This window comes from Alligator mississippiensis, chromosome 1, assembly GCF_030867095.1.
Source record: "Alligator mississippiensis isolate rAllMis1 chromosome 1, rAllMis1, whole genome shotgun sequence".
NCBI lineage: Eukaryota > Metazoa > Chordata > Crocodylia > Alligatoridae > Alligator > Alligator mississippiensis.
Genome location: NC_081824.1, coordinates 20,556,179 through 20,574,455, shown reverse-complemented (window position 1 = coordinate 20,574,455; position 18,277 = coordinate 20,556,179). Strand labels below are relative to the sequence as shown.

The following is an 18,277-nucleotide window of genomic DNA, read 5'->3' as shown; positions in this document are numbered from 1 at the left end:
GGGCAGGACCCAGCGTGGGACGACAGAGCAGGGCAGCAAGACTCATTGCTGCCACCACCACCATGAGCGTGGTACCAGCTGCACTGCCATGGCCACCAAGGTGAGGCACCTCCTGCCTGCCACCACAGTGGGGGGGCAGCTTGTGCCCGTCCCCTACTGCAGCGGTGAGCAGGGGCACCTCACCAAGACAGTGGTGCTAGCATGGGGCTCATGCCACCTGCACTGGATCCCACCCACTGGGATAAGGAGGTGACTCCTTACCCGGTGCTGGTCCACCCAGACTGCAGCCATGTGCCCTACTGTAGGCATAGAAATCTGGGGGGGCATGTACCTCCCCATGCCCTCCAACACGTCACCTCTGCTACCCGACCCCTCCCCAGGAGTGTGCACAGCAGCACAGAACTGCACTATACATGGTACCCCCTTGCAGGAACTCTGCCAGCCTGTGTTTTTCTCCTTCAAAGGAGAAAATCCATGTTTTTCCTTGGCAAATGGAAAACCTGGAACCCCGGTAATAACTTTGTCACTTATTCCTGGTTTTATCATGCCATTAACTAAATAATCACGTAGCCAAGTCACTACTTAAGATGTGATTTTGTTAATCGCATCTTAAGTGTAACGTGTCAAGGGCCTTAGAGGCTCAAAGCTTTAGTGATAATAATAATCGATTATATCTGAGATAGATAAACAGGAACATACTGAAAAGGAATTTTCAAACTATATTTGAAAGGGAAATATACTTGACGCCTTATTTTGTTGGGTGCTCTGTAGCCTTCACAGTAATAAGGCAAGGAACAAAGGGCTACCCAGAATTCCAACCCCTTGGAGTGCACCAGCTGCTACCAAAACACTTTCTAGGTAGGTAACAACCTATCTGGAAGGAGCCAGGAAATAAATAGACCCGCTGCTCTCTGCTACTTCCTACCATCCCATCTATCGCTGTTGCTCGAAAAAGCATGCTTCACTGCTTTATGGCTTAAAAGGGTGTCAACAACTGCATTCTGCTTCTAGAAGACACAGCACTTTCACTGCCTAATTGTTAAGTCAAAATCAATCTATTTTTCAATTATAAATAATTTCCTTTCAGTTTTACGGTTTTTATAGCATAGTGGTAACTAATGGGAGTCTGTCCAGTATTCTTTTACCTTCTGATAGGGAAAGTTCTCTTTCTCCAACATTGCTCTCGCATTCTATAAATTGTAAATTGTGAAAGGAATAAATACCTGCTCATTATTTAAATGTCCCCACTTTTTTTTAGTGCCTTTATTTAACAGGTATTTTCCTTGATCTATTGTTGGGATTACTGTTTCTAGTAATTACCTTCTGTCCATATCCAAATACATTCTTTCAGCTTCTTCAAATCTGCCAAAGTAGGCTGCCACTTCAGCTTGCTTCATTGATTCACTCTGCAGATTGCCTAAGCACTTAACAAATTTAATTCCTTGATAGTCTTTGCAGCGCACAAATGCTTGTTCAGCAGTTTGTAGATCTAACTTTTGAAGAGCAGCTTCAGCCAGGAGACGCCTGTATGGAAAAAAAAAAAGGATTTGATAGCTATTAAATCTTTCAGAAATGCAGCTAATTAGCACATGATACTGGGAACCACTTAATGAGTCAGGAAAAGCCAGACAAGTTAAGGGCAACTCTTTCCGCATCTACAGTTCACACTTAATCTCAAACCTGAGAGCCCATGTACCACAATTACATTTTGTATGCTGTCTAACCTAAGTTTTTGGCGAGTCATTAGGAATAGCCTCTAGCTCACCTGTTCAAGACTGACCTAGATTGGCAGGGACTGAAAGTGTGGGGCTTTATGGCTCTAAAGGAGCTCCCTCACTCCAGTTTCAGTTAGATTCATCTCCTCACATGCAGATTACAACTAGAAGCCTGGATGGCAATCTGGGTTTGAAGACCCACACTTAAATGGGCTATGGAGAATAAATTATCCTTTCCATCCCACTCTCTCCACATTAGCAGAGGTATGCCACCTAGGCAGTACAGAGAAGCTTGCACTGCCACTGCGCAGACTGCTTTCTTCCATCCTGTAGATAAACTGAAGATCCCTACCTCGAGAGCAACCTATGTTAATCTGTCATTTGGATGAACCTACAATTTATTTAAAATATAAATCTAAGATCTAGACACTTAGCATATTGAATAAAAGACAATGCAATTAAAGCATTCACACCATATAGTGTTTCAAAACTTTTTGACAAAATTCCAGTGACTACATTAGTCAACTCAAAACATGCATCGAAGATGATCTATACCAATCTAATATTTGCTATGTCAGATTTTTGAAAGTATCAACTCATCTGCTTTAGGCTTTGCAGCAAACAATACAGAAGGGTTACTTATAAAATAAAATGAATCTGCCATCTACAGAAGGCTGTAGCAGTGCATGCATTACCTTAATCTTAACTGCAACAAATCTGCTGCATAAACACAATTGACCATTTCAAATTTTAAATTTGTTCTGTATAAATCGTGGTTGAACAGACATCAAAATTCTCAGTAACTAGCAGTTTTTGACAGAGTAAGATCACCAGGATTTGGTCTGAATTTTGTGATCCCACTACATAAAACTTTTACAAGGACATGACAAAACACACAGTCAGATTTATACTGAAATAAACAGAGCCAAAACTAGATCAGCTAGTTCAGTAACATGGATACCTTCATGAAAAAAAGAGATTCCTCAAACTTTCAACATTCAGTTATCCTATTTACAGGTTTAAAACTGAATCACAACATAAAAGCTCACTGCTTTCAAGACACTTTAGCTTTTAAAGTGAGTCTGTTCCAGCCAATAATTTAGTGGCCCCAAATTCCCCTTTGACTTGTTAGAATTCAATCTACTCTCAGATCCACTTTGGACCAGCCTGTGTCAGGTATGTTGAAACAAATCATTTTAACAGCTTCAAAACAGTCTCATAAATTACTGTGGAAACAGATACGTGTAGTACCAATCTTTGGACTATTAAAAATGACCGGCAACATGCCACAGTTTCTTGTCAATAACATTTTTCATTAAGTTATTTACTATGGCACTCATGCAGTCAGCCTTGGGACATGGGCTGCTAAATAGCTTTCTGTAAGTCCGGTGTTCACAGATGTGTTTCTTTCTTCACTTCTTATACAGTACAATGGGCTGGATCTTAGAATTCTATTTTAAGAACTGGGTCTGCGTTTAATTAAAGAGTATCTAAGTCTCCATTTCCTCATTTTGTCACCCCATCTCCTCTGCAAAAGCATGGTTTGTATCAGGATCATCTCAAAACATGAAAAAATAGTCCATCCTTCTCACCTGCCCTCCCTTCAGTCAAATCAAAACACTACTAAATTAATAATCTTTCCAAACTTTTTCCATGTCACACTTCCTTAAATCCCTTGAATGTATTCCCCTTTTCCTTATTCCATATCAGGTTCAAGCATCTTGTCGTAAAGTCTCAACACAACTGGGCCCAGCCTCTCCCTTGTGAAGCCTTTCCTTACTGAAGCTTTACCTCTGCTCAGTCTCGGTAGTACCTTCTTTCTTGCTACCCATACAACTAACTATCCACACCCTAGAATCAGCTTGTTGCTTCTTCAAATCCCACTGTTTCCTATTTTGAGCTCTCCACTTATGCTCTTTCTCAGCTTTTTTGCCTTTGAATTCTTCTCCTGTGCATTATACTTAAGTTAGACTGAACATCAAGGCAAAGACTTGGACTTTCTTTTATATTTTTCTACAGGATGCAGCAAAATGGGGGCCCATTGCAGAATATTATGGTTCCTACTGTAATACAGATATCTGGTAAAGAACAACAGATGAAATGGATACAGTGATCAGTGCTTGACTGAGACCTCGCAGGAACACTCGGATGCTGCAGTAAGTGGAGGTGGTGGTTCAGTAGAGGGCATTCTGCTCTCCACCAGAAATGGAGAAATGCCTTGGACCACTTTGCTGTAAGCAGTACAATTTTTCAGAAAGGGGAGGTTGTGATGATATTAGTTCTATAAATAGCCTATGCTTCTTACTTCAAGGGTACAAGTGTGTATTTTGCCAAATTTCAACTCATTCAAATTATTTTGTTTCACTAACTCAGTGGTGCCCAACCCTTTCACCCAATGGGCTGAGTGGGTGGTGTCAGGTCGGTCCACAGGCCACATAGCAATTGCCTGAGACTGGATTTGATCCAGGACGTGGAAATTTGGCAGTGGGGGGGCAGATGATAGTGTTAATTGTCTTTGCTCCCTGACACCTAAGTTATTGACCTATGGCTCCATGGGGCAGGGCTTGAGCACTCCTCTTAAATGATTAACATACTATCCTTCTCTGCTAACCTCTAAAATAGCTGTGCAATGCTGCTCACACTGCCATAATGGCTATCAGTGACAATAAAATGATGAGATCCCTATAGGTATGTATATTATATTGTACTAACGTAAAGTTCTCAAGACTTGTAATATATAGCAGTGGGTCTACAAACATACGGAAAGTTAAATTTATAAAAACTCAGGATTTTCAAAAGCACCAGTAAACTTTTTGATGTAGTATAAAAGAACAGTGCTAGAGCACCTAAAGATTCATTCTGAAGGTTTGCTGTGAGGAAGATGTTGGGAACTGCCTTCATTTAAGCAAAACTCAGATTGTCAAACAATCCCAGTAGCATAACAATTATTTAAACACTTGTCATGCTAAATAACCACATGCAAAGAAGCTTTAGCACTATCACTGGGCAGAAGAGACTAAAACTAAGGCTATTAAATAGGAAATGCCTAGTAAGCCCTGCAGCCAAGCACCTCAGTGGATCAGCTGCTGAAAAGCTGGGAGTTTGGAAAAGTTGCAGCTCTTAAATTCCTTGCCAGGAGGGCTGCTAAGTAGCATGCAAGGCCTGGACAACTCCAGAGAAATCCACTAGGCAAGCTTAAAAAAAATTCTGGAAAGTTGATACAGCAATGCAAGACCGGACTTTGCAACAGCCATCCAGGTGAGCTGCTGAGAAGCCAGGAAGACCCATAAACCCTGGTTCTCATGATCCCTGCCCAGCAGGTTATCAATGAACTAGAAGCAGGGTAGAGGGAAACTAAGCAGGTTTCCGTCAGCCATTTCCCCAAAATTGATATATTCCTTTGGAATGCTTCAATTCAGACAGACTAGTGCCTTCCTGACCAGCTCTCTCACCAGTAAATTGTCTTCTTATAGCAGGGAATCCATCAATCAATAGCTTATTTTAAGGCTGTACCAAATTAAGGTTAAGAACCATGCCTTTGCCATGATGCCAAAAACGAATTTTGCCAGGCAAGCAAGCACTAGGTTACTTACCTGGTTTCCAATATCATTTCACAGTAAACGCTCCAGAAGCAACTTAATACAAGCCTCCCATTTCAAGAATAAGTACTTTATTTACCTAATATATGCCGAGAGCAGCACCCTCAGAAGCAAGAATAATCCACTCAGCCTCCAGACACAAGGCAATTACACAGCAATTCTTCATGCTGCTGCTAAATACTGGTAATTCTAAAACAAAAAAAATCAACTTTGTTCTTTGAACTATCTATAGTACCAAACTCTGAAGGCTATAAATTTACACTGATCTATAGCTGCTGAGGACCCGTGTTTCTAAAATGACCACAAGTGTCTAGAAGGAGTCAGTGGGAGCAGAAGAGAGGGTAATGAAAAAGGATTTTACCAAAGTCTGGGATGTGGATTATCTTCTATGAATTGGGAAGACTCCTCAATCCCAACCTCCTCAATCAATGCTCGACTGTCTCGTAGGGATCGAATCTCAAAATTAATTATGTAATCTTTGTTAGGATGTTCAGGATTCTAAAACAATGAAGTGAGACAGATTTATATTCAACAGTGCTCTTTCCCACTTATTAGAAACATCCATTATGCAAAGCATTACGACCCTTGGCACATATTCACTTAAAGATGCAACGGGGCAATGGAATCTGATCCCTGATCCCAACAATCGTGTGTCCTACCATACCACACATGCATGGGAAGATGTGCAACTGTTGGGATAAGAGATGAGATCCCAGTCAGATGGTAATCTTGTGGCTACGCCAGACAAGAAAGCTGATATTTTTAACAGTTTCTTTGCCTCTGTTTTCTTGAACAGGGACTGGGACATCCCACCTACCAGAGGTAGGGACAATCTCGGGGATAGCTCTGTCAGGCCTTCAATCAGCACAGATGTAGTTAGGGATCTTCTGGAAGGGCTAAACGTTTTTAAATCTGCAGGTCCAGATGCCCTCTACCCAAGGGTGTTGAGGGAGCTGGCAGGGGTCATCGTGGAGCCCTTGGCCTGGCTGTATGAGTATTCGTGGTCATCTGGCCAGGTGCCAGGGGACTGGAAACTGGCTAATGTGGTCCCAATTTTCAAGAAGAGGAGGAAGGAGGACCCAAGTAACTATAGGCCTGTAAGCCTCACCTCGGTGCTCGGGAAGATCTTGGAGAGAATCATCAAGGAGCACATCTGTGGGGGGCCAGCAGGGGAGATCATACTCAGGGCAATCAGCATGGGTTCATCAAAGGCAGGTCCTGCCTGACCAACCTGATTGCCTTTTATGACTAAGTAATTAAATCCTTGGATGATGGTGTCGCCTTGGACGTAGTCTTTCTAGACTTTAAGAAGGCCTTTGACACTGTCTCTCACCCCATCCTAATCAATAAATTAAGTGACTGCGGCATTGATGCCTACACAGTTGGATGGGTAAAAAATTGGCTGATGGGGCGCACCCAGAGAGTAGTGGTGGACGGGTTGTACTCAACCTGGCGAGATGTGAGCAGTGGGGTACCCCAGGGCTTGGTCCTCGGGCCCGCACTGTTTAACATCTTCATCAGCAACTTGGACGAGGGGGTGGAAAGCACGCTGTCCAAATTTGCTGATGACACTAAGATGTGGGGCGAGGTGGGCACACTTGAAGGGAGAGAGAGACTGCAACTAGATTTAGACAGACTACAAAAGTGGGCAGATGAGAATAAGATGGGGTTCAACGTAGACAAATGCAGGGTGCTGCACCTTGGGAGAAGGAATCCACAGCATACATACAGGCTGGGGAGTTCCCCTCTTGAAAGCACAGAGGCGGAATGGGATCTTGGAGTCATTATTGACTCCAAGATGAACATGAGCTGCCAATGCCAGACCACAGCCAGCAAGGCCAGCCATACTTTTCATGCATCCAAAGATGCATCTCAAGCTGGTCCAGAGAGGTGATGCCCCCGCTCTATGCGACTCTGGTCAGGCTGCAGTTGGAATACTGCATCCAGTACTGGGCGCCGCACTTCAAAAGGGATGTGGCCAGCCTGGAGAGGGTTCAGAGGAGGGCCACCCACTTGGTGAGAGGGCAGCAGGACAGGCCCTATAAAGAGAGACTGAGGGACCTGAACCTGTTCAGCCTCAGCAAGAGGAGGCTGAGGGGGGACTTGGTGGCTGCCTACAAACTCGTCAGGGGAGATTAACAGCAAATAGGTAGAGCCCTTTTCTCCCCAGCACTACCTGGGGTGACGAGGAACAGTGGTAATAAGCTGATGGAGAATAGGTTTAGGCTGGAGATCAGAAGGCCATATTTTACAGTTAGGGTGACCAAAATGTGAAAACAACTTCCCAGGGAAGTGGTCCTCGCCCCTACCGTGGGCAAATTCAAGAGGAGGTTGGATGATCACCTGTCTGGGGTCTTGTGAACCCAGCATTCATTCCTGCCTGTGGCAGGGGGTCAGGCTAGATGATCTGTTCAGGTCCCTCCTGACCCTAGCTACTATGAAACTATGACTGCCAGTGCATGGAGGTCACATTGAGGACAGGTCCCTGAGTCAGCTTTCTGCTGTGTGCATGGAGCCTGGGATCATGATCCAAGGCTCCACACCTACCAGCAGATTTAAACCTATGCAGGACAGCCCTGAAGGAGCCCCATGGGTTTCCCCTGCCCTATACCTTTAAACCCTCAATATGGGTATGTAACATCCCCAGGCACTGGGAACTGGGATGGAAGAGCATCTCCAGAAGGGTGCTCTCTGATCCCAGGTCCCTGCACCTCAGGCTTTTAAATGTTGTCTAGCTGGGCTTCAGGCACAGTGATTTAAAAGCCTAGGGGGCAGGGAACTGATATTGGAGAGCCTCTTTCCAACCCAGGTTTCCATACCCTGGGTTTTTAAAGACCTGGGACTGCCTTGTGCTGATCCAGATGCTCAGCTGAGAGTTGGAGTCACTTGAGAAAACTCCTGCTCTGACAGGCACATGCCACACGTGCCATTTCAAGGTGCGATTCAAACCAGCTATAAAAGTGTTCCACGTTATATGGAACATCTTTGTAGCTGGTAGTACATGTAGTATTTTACAATACATGTAGTATTTGACAATTTATGGCACAATTACCATGTTAACCATGTCATAATTGTAACATCTGCCAGGGCCCTAACATGCATACATTTTCCAAAAGCAAAAGCTATCCTTACCTTCAGTATTTCATCCAAAAGTACAGATTTAATTTCTAAGTCTTCAAAGTTACAAATATATCCAGATGTTTGAATGGGTTCCTTAAAGTTAATAAGGTTAAAACATAATGAGCAACTCTGCATAAATCCAATTATATTTAAATATATTATAAATCAGTTTCCTCTTCCCCCGATTTAAATTTTAATGACATGCCTAACACTCAGACCAATAACACTAGGCAATGTCAGCATCTAAGCGCACATTTAAAATCTGTTAAATAGCAAAAACATATTTTCAATATCTTGCTTATAAGAAAAATGTCAGTGAATGAGAACTAAGAGGTGGAGCTTACATGTCTTATCATTATTCTTCAATTAAAAAAATAGAAATTCCTCTTAGAAAATATAAATACTATCATCATCATTTTTGGAATCTTATATAAGAAACATAAAAAAGAGTTTCCATGTTTACTTATCTTTCTAGCATATCTGGACGTTTATCATTCATTTGTCTATAAGCAACACTTACAAGCAAGCATATTTTTGGAGTCTTCTAGATACAGACCTGAGATTCAGGTAGGTAGGTAACAACCTGCCTAACTTTATTTTAACAAACTGAGTAAGCCCTTTGATCAGAATCCCAAAATAACTGAATGAATCACTATGATACATTATGAAGTAACTAATATGTTCTTTTTTTACCTACCTCAGGATCCAAATTTCTGAATACATACATTCTTGTTTTTTCCATCATTGCAAACAAGTCTGGATTATCTTTGGCCCATTTCATATCCCAGACATCTTTGCGCTCCAGCTTCAGTTGTTCACCTATAATTTGCTGTCCTGAACTGTCTGTTACCCGTGTGTCCAAGTCAAAGAAAGTCAACACACCAGAAAGATCTATAATAGCAAGACGACTAAAGGAACATGGTTGGGAGGAGAAAAAGAACAGCTAATTATTACTATTTAAAGCTGTAGGTTTTCAATTATTCACCAATAGATCAAATAAACTAAATGCCTGATTGAGATTTCATTGTAGTTTAACACCAGCAACTGACTTCAGTGGAGCTATCCATTATATAAACCGATATGAAAAAAAAAAAAGAACAAGACCACAGATTGTGAAGGAAAACAGTTTGGAAGAGCAGTCATTTATCAACCCAAGTAGGCTTGACCCTTGAAGGTTCAAATGTGTTCAATTCCCATTCAGTGCATCTTGGGGGATTCAGATGAGGAACTGAGCAAACTGCAGAATCTTAATCTAAGCAGACATCCTCCTCGACTGCTACACCAAAAGGATGGACCTCGTATTATGCCCTAAAACTAGCATCAGTCTTCAATTAAATTCATTTTCCAGTATTTATAAAAATGTTTCTATAATTTTTGTATTATGTTATTGGCACATTTAATAATAAACGTTAGTTACGGTAATTAAATATTCCATTGTAAAACCCCCCCACATATGTCTGCCTAACTGAAAATCATAGAAAGCCATTTTTGATAAATCATCATAACCACATTTTCCTGAGCTTTATTCTAAACAGGTGTGGAGATCAACAGGATTCTGCCGTAGTATGTTAGCTTAATAAAAATAGAGAATTCTCTCTGAGAGAGTCAAGGAGTTCTACATAATGTGAAGTTTCCTGCTAAGAGGTTAAACAAACAGGTTTGAAATGCAGAACTTCAGATTGTATCTTGTTCTTTAATATAAAAAATACAATTAGAAAGTCAATGCACCTATTGTGTTAATCGGGTACAGTGAAATCAAGCAATTACTTCCTAAAAACAATGCTGGGAACCATGTGTGTGCATCCATGCGAAGAGAGACTAAAAAAAAATACAAATAACATACAGCACTTTAATATGCTTGAGGAGGGAAAAATTATTATCCCTATTTTGCTGATGGGGAAATGAATATGCAGAGAAATTAAGGTGACTAGTGCAGTCTCGAGGGAGACAATGACGAGGCACAGGGACTAAGTCCTAAATCCCAGGCAGTGTGTTATTCCCTGAATAAGGATGCCTTCTAGATGTTATGAAATTATAGACTCATAGGTGTTTGGGTTGGAAAGGACTGTAGGACATCATCAAGTCCAACCCCCTGCCCTGGGCGGGAAAGAGCAATGGGGTCAGATGACCCCACCCAGATGCATGTCTAGCCTCCTCTTAAAGACCCCCAAGGTAGGGGAGAGCACTACCTCATTTGGAAGCCATTTCAGATTCTGGCAACCCTTACTGAAAATAAGTTCTTCCTGATGTCTAACCTAAATCTGCTCTCTGTCAGTTTGTGGCCATTTTTCCTAGTTACTCCAAGGAGGTAAACAGAGTATCTCCTATTCCTTGCCGTCCCTCCTGATGAATTTGTAGGCAGCCACAAGATCACCTCTCAGCCATCTCTTGCGGAGACTGAAGAGATCCAGGGCCCTCAATCTCTCCTCACAGGGTTTTGCCTGCAGGCCCCTAACCATACAAGTGGCCCTCCTCTGTACCCTCTTGAGGTTGTCCACATCCCTCTTGAAGTGTGGCACCCAAAACTGGATGCAGTACTCCAACTGCAGTCTGACCAATGCCACACAGAGGGGAGGTTTTGCCTCCTTGGACCTGTTTGTCATGCACCTGCTAATGCACGATAAAGTGTAGTAGTTATGTAGTTATTGCTATGGAAACCACTGCATCATGAATGTCTCTCTATCAATATGTAATCACCTCTTCCGGCAAGACCTACATTACAACTGTTGCATAAATTGCTAGTTTCGTGCCCCTGGAGGCTTAATCCAAATACCTCAAGGAGGGAGTCACACGCTCAGGCTGGGTCCATTATAAGTTTATTGATTGCGCAATCGATCGACAGAGGGGTTAAGTAACCCAAAGCAAAGTCGACCCCAAGGTATTGTCTGGGGGTCTCTTTACAGCTTACCTAAACAAAGAACCTTGTCGTGTTATGCAGTTATTGGTTGTCTTACAATTTCTACAAGCTTCTATTACTTCGTCTAAGTTTCCGCAAGAATTCAACATAAGACGTCAAGTGGGTAAGGTAACTAGTAGGGTGAAAGTGCTAGACTTTAGGAAAGCTGACCTCAATGCACTCAGGCGATTAGTCAAAGAAGCACTGCAGAGTAGGAGTTTTGAAGGGATGGGAGCCCAAGAAGGGTGGCTGTGCCTAAAGGAAACGATCCTTCGGGCACAAAGCAAGACGATCCCCGAGCGAGGCAAAAAAGGGAAAGGGGCCAGGAGGCTTCCCTGGCTGACCACAGAAATCCAGGGCAGCCTAAGGGCCAAAAGGGGAGCACATAAAAAGTGGAAACAAGGTGAGATCACTAAAGATGAATATACCTCCTCTGCTCATGCTTGTAGGGAGGCAGTTAGGCAGGCCAAAGCTACCATGGAGCTGAGGATGGCAACTCAAGTAAAAGACAACAAGAAATTGTTTTTTAGATATATTGGGAGTAAAAGGAAGGCCCAGGGAGGAATAGGACCACTGCTAAATGGGCAGAAACAATTGGTGACAGACAGGGGGGACAAGGCTGAACTCCTCAACGAGTTCTTTGCCTCAGTGTTCCTAAGTGAGGGACACGACAAGTCTCTCACTGGGGTTGTAGAGAGGCAGCAGCAAGGCGCCAGACTTCCATACGTAAATCCTGAGGTGGTGCAGAGTCATTTGGATGAACTGGATGCCTTTAAATCGGCAGGCCCGGATGGGCTCCATCCGAGGGTGCTGAAGGCACTGGCCGACATCATTGCAGAGCCACTGGCGGGAATATTTGAACGCTCATGGTGCACGGGCCAAGTCCCGGAGGACTGGAAAAGGGCTAACGTGGTCCCCATTTTCAAAAAGGGGAGGAAGGAGGACCCGGGCAACTATAGGCCGGTCAGTCTCACCTCCATCCTTGGTAAAGTCTTTGAAAAAATTATCAAGGCTCACATTTGTGAGAGCCCGGCAGGGCAAATTATGCTGAGGGGAAACCAGCACGGGTTTGTGGCGGGCAGATCGTGCCTGACCAATCTAGTCTCTTTCTATGACCAGGTTATGAAACGCCTGGACACAGGAGGAGAGGTGGATGTCGTATACTTAGACTTCAGGAAGGCCTTCGATACAGTATCCCACCCCATACTGGTGAACAAGCTAAGAGGCTGTGATGTGGATGACTACACAGTCCGGTGGGTGGCGAATTGGCTAGAGGGTCGCACCCAAAGAGTCGTGGTGGATGGGTCGGTCTCAACCTGGAAGGGTGTGGGCAGTGGGGTCCCACAGGGCTCGGTCCTTGGACCGATACTCTTTAATGTCTTCATCAGCGACTTGGACGAGGGAGTCAAATGTACTCTGTCCAAGTTTGCAGATGACACAAAGCTATGGGGAGAAGTGGACACGCCGGAGGGCAGGGAACAGCTGCAAGCAGACCTGGATAGGTTGGACAAGTGGGCAGAAAACAACAGGATGCAGTTCAACAAGGAGAAATGCAAAGTGCTGCACCTAGGGAGGAAAAATGTCCAGCACGCCTACAGCCTAGGGAATGACCTGCTGGGTGGCACAGAGGTGGAAAGGGATCTTGGAGTCCTAGTGGACTCCAAGATGAACATGAGCCGGCAGCGTGACGAAGCCATCAGAAAAGCCAATGGCACTTTATCGTGCATCAGCAGATGCATGACGAATAGGTCCAAGGAGGTGATACTTCCCCTCTATCGGGCGCTGGTCAGACCGCAGTTGGAGTACTGCGTGCAATTCTGGGTGCCACACTTCAAGAAGGATGCGGATAACCTGGAGAGAGTCCAGAGAAGGGCAACTCGTATGGTCAAGGGCCTGCAGACCAAGCCCTACGAGGAGAGACTAGAGAAACTGGACCTTTTCAGCCTCCGCAAGAGAAGGTTGAGAGGCGACCTTGTGGCTGCCTATAAGTTCATCACGGGGGCACAGAAGGGAATTGGTGAGTATTTATTCACCAAGGCGCCCCCGGGGGTTACAAGAAACAATGGCCACAAGCTAGCAGAGAGCAGATTTAGACTGGACATTAGGAAGCACTTCTTCACAGTTCGAGTGGCCAAGGTCTGGAACGGGCTCCCAAGGGAGGTGGTGCTCTCCCCTACCCTGGGGGTCTTCAAGAGGAGGTTAGATGAGTATCTAGCTGGGGTCATCTAGACCCAGCACTCTTTCCTGCTTATGCAGGGGGTCGGACTCGATGATCTATTGAGGTCCCTTCCGACCCTAACATCTATGAATCTATAAGTCACAGTTTCTATGGTCATATCTAAGTTTCCACAGGATGCCAAAGTCCAAAGGTAGCTATGCTCAACTTATTATGGGACATGTGGTCGCACCTGTGTGTGTTGCACAGGGGGTACTGCGGTAAACTTGGCCTCTAGTAACCCTCTGTCTTCGTGTAACTCTAGGTCACTTGAGACAGTCTTATGTGTTAAGCAGGCCTTAATCTATGTGCAAAAGTTAGTGCAGAAAGCTATTTGCAAGCCATATTGGATACAGAAGCATGTTGCAAAAATAAAGCATTATGTCTAAATTTAGGCATTGTGTCTAAAATCTAGCGTATTTGTACTACACAACCCTCCCAAACAACAGTCTGTTGATAAATCTACTGCAGCAGAAACAAACTTTAGACAATGGAGTAAGGAAGGCCTAGGCAAACCAGTTTGAGCAGGTTTGCCTGCAGAAGGTGTTTGGAGCATTGGAAGGTTATAGGTAAGGCTGACTACAGCATCACTTTGAAATGCTAAAAAACACTGTATTTTCTCATATTTACAAGCACCTTTTTTTTCTTTAAAAAAAACCCAAAAAGCAGATGCTGTAAATTGGAGGGTAAGAGCAGTTTCTGTTGCTTACCAGGGAAAACTGAAACTAAGTCTGCAAAAGATCCAGAGAGAGCAGAACAATTAGCAGACTTGCCTCCCTAGCTGCTGCCATTCAGTTCCTTACTACAAAGAAATATGTTTCTTCTTCATTCTGCTTTTCAAAAACAAGGTGCATGTATGAAATAAAGTATGGAATATTATGTTACAAGGGATGTAGCTGGGAGGGAAGCCAGTTAGTGAGCCCAGTCACTGACAGCCTGCCCTTTTTCCCCACCAAGCAGCTAGGCTGCAGCTCTGCTCCCCACTGGTCTGTCACTGAGTTCTGCCTACCTCCTTGGGAGCAGGAGACAGGAAAGAACAGAGCACTGTGGGATACTGGGGGAGGAAGAACCCCGCTGTAGTGGTGCATATGCCTGTTTGGATGTTATATGTGGTGCCTGCACCATTTTTGTAGCATTGCAGGTTTCATGCATGTCTGAAGATCCACTTCCTGTAGTGCCACAAGAACATATACAGCACTACAAATATAATGTCTGTCTGTAGCCTCAGGCACCAAATGTTTAAACCAGGGATGCTCAAACACTGTCCCACAGGCCAAATGCAGCCCACGCAGCCTTGGAATCCAGTCCACGAAGTTCCCCCTGGGAACCCTCCCCCCAGTTACCCTCCCCTGGGGTGGTAATCTGGCAGAGGGGGAGCAGTGGCCATTAATACAGCCATCCTCCCCCCACTGCCAAAATCCCAAGCCCCAAGCCCTGCACAGCTGATTGGAGCTGGACTGTGCCCCTTCTCCCCCCTGGGGCTAGGGCACACCCCCTCCATCTCGATTGGGACTGAGCCACACCCCTTCCCCCCTCAAAGCAGGGCCGGGTTGGGACTGGGCCATACCCCCTTCCCACGGAGCTGGGCTGGGGCCAGACCATGCTCCTTTTCCCCCTGCAGAGCCAAGCCATACCCCCTTCCCCTGCAGGCCAGGCTGAGACCCTGCATGTGGCTTAACGGTGCCCACTGCACCTGCCCCAGGTGCCATATTGGTACTACCGGCCAGATCTGGCCTGTGAACAGACAGGGCACTGCCCATCTAGCTGGTGGGGGTAAAGGTTTAAATCAAACAGGAAATCTGATGGATGGATAATTTCACAGAAGAGAGAGCTCACCCAGATATATCCCAATAAATCACAAGCAACCCTTTATAATTAATCAGAATATTGTCTCAAAGTCAGATTGCTGATCCGGAACTTACCTAGAGTTGCAGTTCAAAGAAAGCTGATACGCCCGACAGTTCAGGGTATACTTTTGAATTAGACCAACATTTGGAAGACTATATCTCTGAATGGTGCCAGATTCACGGCCCTAGGAAAAGGTAGTTTTTGTTTATTAAAGATAGTTTCCTAATATTAAACTGTTTAATATGTTTTCTTTATATGTTGTCCTAAACTAAAGATTTGTTGGATGAAGACCAATCCAGAAGAAATAAGAGGAACTGTATTACAGCATTAAAAAAAACTCTGAGTAGCAATTTTCAAACAAGAGAGTTTTTTTTAATCAATCTGTTTAAAAGAATCACTACTCCTACTTTTTTTCTGGTTTCCTTAAGATCACTAGGCTAAAAGAATCACATCTCTACTTTCTTCCACCTATTGTTTATCCCTCTGCCCAATCCCACATGTTTATTTCTAAACTCAAGCTTGGCATAACCAAAACTATGGTCCTGATTTTTCTTCCCAAACCACTTCTGTGTATTGATGCCATCATACTTTTCTCAGTCCTGCATCATAATCTCATTTTCATCTCTTACTTTATCCCATTTACCGAGTCTAAGGCCAACTATTCTCTTTTAAAGAAATCAAACTTTTCATTTCAGCCTTGAGGGCTACACGATGTTTGCATTCTACCCTTTGCACCCCTTCTAATCACGGCTTTCTGTATAAATTTTTAATTCCTACAGACTGTTCACAGCACCTGATAAAGTAAGCCACTGCTTGCAAAAGCTTATGCAGCTCTGATTTGGTTAGTCTATAAGGTGCAAATCTACCCTGCCTTCTTTATGATGTCAGACTAATGTGGCAAAGTACCTCTCTACAATACAAACCACTGTAGCTACCTTCTCTTCAACCCCCACCCTACAAGTTGACAGCTATAAGGCTTCCTTCCACTTATATCTGACAAAACCAAGCAAAATGATCTCTATACTGGATACGACCACTTAAATTTCTTCTCATTTCCCATTTGCCATGTAAAAATTCATATAACTGAAGATCTTTGTCTCTAATCTGTTTCTAATTATTCTACGCATTCTACCAACATACTGACATTACCAGCCTGGCTGCCCTTTACAGATCTTTCTCACATTCCAAGTTTCATAAATAGAACAAATTCCCAATCCTACCTTGCTGGACTTCCCTACTTTCCTTGTCCAAATACCTTCAACAGGCCTACTTATTTTGTGGGAGCCATAAAAGAAAACGATACAAAAATTGCCAAATTAAGAATCTAGAATGATCCTTTCTTGTTTGGCTCTCTTTTCTTATATCTGTCCTTCTGGGCTGGAAAGCCACCAGGCAGGGACTACTGCAGAGACTGTCGTGCAGTTTGTCTTGTACAGTCATGCTTGAGGTTGAAACTTAAATAGTAAAATGATACTATCACTTCTCTCCACAGTAATGTAGAATAAAATATAAATGGCCTACAGTCATATATGATGCTATCATCTCATGTAAATAGTTAATACTTAAATAGCTAAATAGTTAATACTCCAAGGATTTAAGGTTTGGAAGAGACATCCTGAGATCCATTTTACAACCAACTCACAAGTGCAAGAAACAACACAACAAATAATAGCCCCACTAGGCTATGCTCTTCTCCCCCACCTTTATCTTAATCCATTTACTTTGGCAAGCAGTATAATACTGGACTGTCCTTTACATACTTCTTGTAAAATGGATGACAAGAAATGGAGAGCATAATATGACAGGCTCCTTATTACAAAAGGCTGATTGTCATAATAAATGAAAAACACCTAGCAACTAGGGTGAATGAAGCCATACTCCTTAAAGACACTGTTTTATTTATGTTATACCTTCCGACACTGAATAAAATGGTAACTCTGAACTTAAAAAGGCTTTTTTTTAAAAAAAGCCAAAGCATTACCACATTGCCCAGCCTCTGAATGTGTAAATAAACCATAATATTATATACACAATTTTATTGCAATGCAGACACTCATTGCTTTTGGCAATAAATCTGCTGAGAACATCATCCCTGTTCAAACAAACCTGAAGCACAGCTGGTACCCTAGTGAGAAGACATGCTTACTGTAAAGCATAAAACACAGAATAAAACAGAACATGCATATGAAAAAAGTGTGTTCAGGGTCAGTTCATATTTGCATGTGTTTAACTGTACTCAGAATGCATCAAGTGTTGGTAAATATTCTAAGATGAGAGCCAAGTAATACTTTCATTTCTGATGCAAAAACTAGGTTTATAAAGTTGAAGATAGATCTTGGTCTCTTTATACATTGTTTCAATATATATTAATGTGATTATGGCAGTAACTTAATAAGATGTAATTAGCCATATTAACCTGAAATCAAGTAGAAGGCAGGGTAGATTTGCACCTTACAAACCAGGGGCAAACTCATCTGGCCCCACCTGAGCCAGTATGCAGGTCAGACCAGGACAGACTCCTTGCCATTCACCAGCCCCTGGGGCTGGCACAGAGAGTATGCTGCCTACAACATGTGGGCTGGTGCTAGTATTACAGGCTGCATGGGAGTCAAGTCTGAAACTGCACACTACTGACACCCTAGACCCTGTGATATATGCAGTGCTGGGTTCAGCCCATGTGCCACAGGCGGCACACATGCCATGCCAGCCCCCGGGGCATTACACACAAGCCCCAGGGCTGGTTCATGGTGTGCATGCTGCATGTAGCACAAGGGAGCCAGCATGGGGTGCATGCTCCATGTAGCACCCTACTGGACCCAAAGCCAGCATGTAGAGCTATCGGTGGGGCACCATATGAAGTGCATTACCCGTGCTGGCTCCCTGT

General features: G+C 43.6%; 1 protein-coding gene across 2 annotated transcripts in view; it reads right to left on the bottom strand.

Moving 5' to 3' along the window:
- WDR35 (WD repeat domain 35) overlaps nucleotides 1-18,277 on the bottom strand; it is a 70,231-nt gene that overhangs the window by 15,446 nt on the left and 36,508 nt on the right. For both annotated transcript variants that reach the window (XR_009462797.1, XM_019481640.2), the window contains exons 15-19: nucleotides 15,468-15,577; nucleotides 9,132-9,342; nucleotides 8,447-8,527; nucleotides 5,676-5,812; nucleotides 1,321-1,524 (exon numbers count right to left, since the gene is read on the bottom strand). Coding sequence is in view for 1 of the 2 variants with exons in the window: in XM_019481640.2 (XP_019337185.1) it covers nucleotides 1,321-1,524; nucleotides 5,676-5,812; nucleotides 8,447-8,527; nucleotides 9,132-9,342; nucleotides 15,468-15,577 (743 nt within the window). In the remaining variant the exon portion in view is untranslated. The remainder of the gene's footprint in view (nucleotides 1-1,320; nucleotides 1,525-5,675; nucleotides 5,813-8,446; nucleotides 8,528-9,131; nucleotides 9,343-15,467; nucleotides 15,578-18,277) is intronic.